This window comes from Adiantum capillus-veneris, chromosome 23 (assembly GCF_014529385.1).
Source record: "Adiantum capillus-veneris isolate H3 chromosome 23, ASM1452938v2, whole genome shotgun sequence".
Lineage (NCBI taxonomy): Eukaryota > Viridiplantae > Streptophyta > Polypodiopsida > Polypodiales > Pteridaceae > Adiantum > Adiantum capillus-veneris.
In genome coordinates, this window is record NC_140953.1 from 110,048,123 (window position 1) to 110,051,914 (window position 3,792).

The 3,792-nt window shown below is 47.2% G+C and overlaps 1 protein-coding gene and 1 pseudogene across 1 annotated transcript; both read right to left on the bottom strand.

The window, feature by feature from the left end:
• Positions 1-1,082: 1,082 nt before the first annotated feature.
• LOC147428354 (3-ketoacyl-CoA synthase 13 pseudogene) lies at positions 1,083-1,834 on the bottom strand (annotated as a pseudogene).
• LOC147428355 (3-ketoacyl-CoA synthase 13-like) lies at positions 1,833-3,304 on the bottom strand. Its single transcript, XM_086497298.1, has one exon. It carries the CDS (start codon positions 2,637-2,639, stop codon positions 1,833-1,835), a length of 807 nt encoding a protein of 268 aa, XP_086353424.1. The 5' UTR covers positions 2,640-3,304.
• Between the last annotated feature and the right edge of the window lie 488 nt (positions 3,305-3,792).

The following is a 3,792-nucleotide window of genomic DNA, read 5'->3' on the forward strand; positions in this document are numbered from 1 at the left end:
GACAGTCGGGGTTTAGTGCATCTCGAGATCTACCATTGAACCCCTGGGGGGGGGGGGGGGGGGGGGGGGGGGGGGGGGGGGGGGAGGGGGGGGGGGGGGGGGGGGGGGGGGGGGGGGGGGGATGGGATCGACGGCCAAGGTTCAAGGCGGATCTCGAGATGCATTAAGCGTGGCCGTCGCAAAAAAACGAGGTGGCACAAGGACTCAGCACCCCCCCCCCCCCCCCCCTCTTTTCCCCTTTCCGCCTCTCATTAATGCTAGGTGTTAATTAGTGTTATGGAAGTGCATTAAATGTGATGCACCTCTTAGAAACACCCCCAATGCAAAGGGTTTTAGAAGGCCCTCTAAATGAAGAGCGACCTTGCTAGTGCAAGTCAGCTATATCTTTCTACCTAAAATCACAAGATTTACTTTTTGTCCTTTTCACCCACTAACTTTGAAGAGAGGGAGTTCCAATTTAGACAACCCTCCATTTTGGTAGTTCTATGTGAGGGCCATCTTAGTTCAATCACTCTAGAGTCTAGACCAAAGAGTGTAAGTGAGTTTTGGCCAAAGGGCAGTCCATTTGAGGACTTAATCCCTTCCACCTACTAAGCACCAGACGCATATTGTAACGGGTATTGTAATTATAATCAGATTATGGTAGTGGCTTGTTCATCTTAACACCACCCCCCCCCCCCCAATTTTGTATCTTTCTAATCAATAAATCCCTCATTTTGTAGCAAGATTTTACAACAGATCACTGCATTTCCAAACAAAAAAATAAAGCAATCATGCTCCTTTTAACCCAAGGAAGAGGTTCAGAGTAGGCGGCTTCAAAAAAAAGTCATTGGGGCAGAGATACATTAAGGGCCCATTCTTACAAAAAAAAACTCTTATTACATAAATGACTACACTTCCAAGTAATAATTAGCTCCTTCAGTCCATAAATTCTTCTGTATTGTATCAGGGAGCAAACAAGATTCCCTACTCTGGCTACTCAACATCCCTTCTCAAACCCCCCCCCCCCCCCCCCCCCAAAACAACTCACCTTAGGAGGTGGAACATCTAAATATTTGTGCATAGATGCTATCAGAGAGGCAATGTGTGGTTGCATTTGAAGGTCCTCACACACGGGATACCGATGCACGCAATCAGACCATGGATTGTTATGCTCACAGTGAAGGTCTTTCAACACCCTCAGCACCGCCGATGTGCACTTAACCCCGATCCGAGCCCTATTTGCCAAACTCTATCTCCTCTCTTTAACCTCTCCTTGGCTTCCATGTAAGCTAATGTGTACCACACTCCAGAGCAAGATGTGTTTCCGAACCTGTGCAATGCCATTGCCGATGGCTCTATATCGTAGGGGCTCAACTTCAGCCCCTTCCCTACCCCTTCTATCACTGCCCGCCCGCCTGGGTGTATGCAAAAATGCTCAAATGCAAGCTTGAAGTTGGGCACAAATGGCTGCACTGCTTTCTTCTTCAGTACATTTTTCTGCACCATGTTCCACCCTGCTTTGCAAAGCTCAGTTAGTGGCAGAACCCTGGGGGCGAGCCTCTCGATGTTCGCTGTCAATGCGTCGCTTGCAATCTTGACTAACTGCGGGCTCAAACTAGCTCCACATATCCCTTCCTCATCTTCTCGCATCTCAACCACATGATGTGCATCATCATGCCGAGCCGTGTTAACTCTTACCACATGCATTACTTCCATCTTTGCTCTCTTCTTGTCTTCTCTCCTATTTGAAAGGACCACTGCATTCCCTGCGCTCCGGAAAAGGCAGTTGGTTACCATCATCGGCCTTTCCTTCCCAACATAGAGGGCCTGGATGACCTCCGAGCTTGCAATTAGGGCGTATCGAGCAGTATTCCGATGCACTTGTAACAAATCCGGGCCAATCCAAGAGAGATCAAGCTAGCACTGCAACCCATACCTGCCAAATGGAAGGTTTTGACATCTGATCTCATCTTGAAGTAGTTCACCAAGAGGGCTGACAAGGATGGGGTGGGGTTGAATAAGCCACAATTGACAACAAGAATATCGATTTTCCGGGGAGAGATGCCGGCCTTTTTAAGCACCATATTTACAGCACCCACAACAATAATGTGGGCTTGGTTGTAAGAGTCTTCCATGGATAGGTAGTTACCTTTTGTAAGGTTAGCACGAGGCACATGTGCCTCTTCGCCGATGCCGGACTTGAGGAAGACTTTGCTTTGAAACAGTATATCCCTGTCTCTAATATTACCCAAGCCCTTGAGAAAATAGAACATGGTCTCCAAGCTTGTCTTGGTGTCGTCGGGGCACTTTGCACAGCTGTAGTCGATGACGTATACTGCAGGCTTGCGTCGAATTTTTATCAGAAATAAAAACAGTGCCATTGAGCATATTGTGAGCAGCAAGGTAAAGAGTGAGGAGCACTTGGAAGAATCAACAATGCATGTCCCCCATGATGAGATCAGGGATGGTGCTATGAGAGCCACCATTGAGTCTCTCTCTCTCTCTCTCTCTCTCTCTCTCTCTCTCTCTCTCACACACACACACACACTCTCTCTCACTAATTCCCGCGAGAAAGGGCTCTGTTTACTTTCAATGGAGAAGCTTTGCACTCCCAAGCGTTTTGGAGGATTAAATATTTTGGACTTTTGCCCCATCATCTTGCGACGTACACAGACCCTCACTTGATCGTACCAGAAACTCAAAAAACATCACACCAAGCCCTTCACCAGGCTCAAAACTAGCCCATCTGGCATCCATGCTATGCGGAGTACTCTCTCTCTCTCTCTCTCTCACTCTCTCACTCTCACACACACACACACACGGGGAAAGGACGTCGTACACGCAACAATCAAACAGACCCACGAGTGAGAGAACACTACGTATGCTCCCTAGACTGCATCACAGCAATGAGCAATCCGACCATCACTCTCTCTCTCACACACACAACAGGCCACACGCGTCCATCACTTACATACAAGGACAGGAGGCCTGCAAATAACACTGCAGGAAGCGGCACTTTTACCATCCCCAAGAGCTCACGCTGCAATGCGGCTGCATGCATTAAGGGTCAACTTTCAAGCTCAAACACTCTGTCTCTCTCTTAGATGACAGACTCTCTCTCTCTCTCTCTCTCTCTCTCTCACAGTCGCCTCTAGGCAAGAGGAGGGGTCTTAGACCGTTAGATACAGATATGGCGATCTTCATTATTGACTGTCTTTAAAAGGGCGAAATGAGAAGGGTAGTATAAGGCGAGTCTTGGAGGAAAGTTACAATAAAGTGGGTCGTTCTGCATTCCAACTTTTGGATCGAGCCCATCCGAGCCTCTTTGCTTCGTTAGCGTAGTGGGCAAATTTAAATCCCTGGCCTGTCGTTAGCCCACGTGGCTCTTTTTTTCAAAAAACTAGTCTTGCTTGGTGGGCCTTTGTCGTACATAATCTGACGGATTTGGAGCGCAGCTGGTTACTTGGTTAGTTGGTTGTGACTGTTGTCGCCTTGGGTTTTATTGTGGTGACACGAGAAAATGAGTAGAACCTATTGATAGGCACCAATAATAGCTCAACTTGGGACTTGATGAGCATTGGGATGAAGCAAGTTGTGTCCCATCGTGCTCCATATACGACAAAGAGCTACTAAAGAGGGTAATTGAATTGAGCAAAAGAGTTGCAACTTAACCTACCTTGGTAGTTATTTGCCTATTGCACCATTCAACCTAGTAATATCTACCATTTAGTTTCTAAATCATGGAACCATCGTTGAGATACCCATCTTATTCTCAATCAAGCATAGTCAATCAATAGACTATAAAACATG

Excerpts from the sequence above, each read along its gene's own strand:
- LOC147428355 (XM_086497298.1), bottom strand. The coding sequence starts at position 2,639 with ATGATGGGGCAAAAGTCCAAAATATTTAATCCTCCAAAACGCTTGGGA.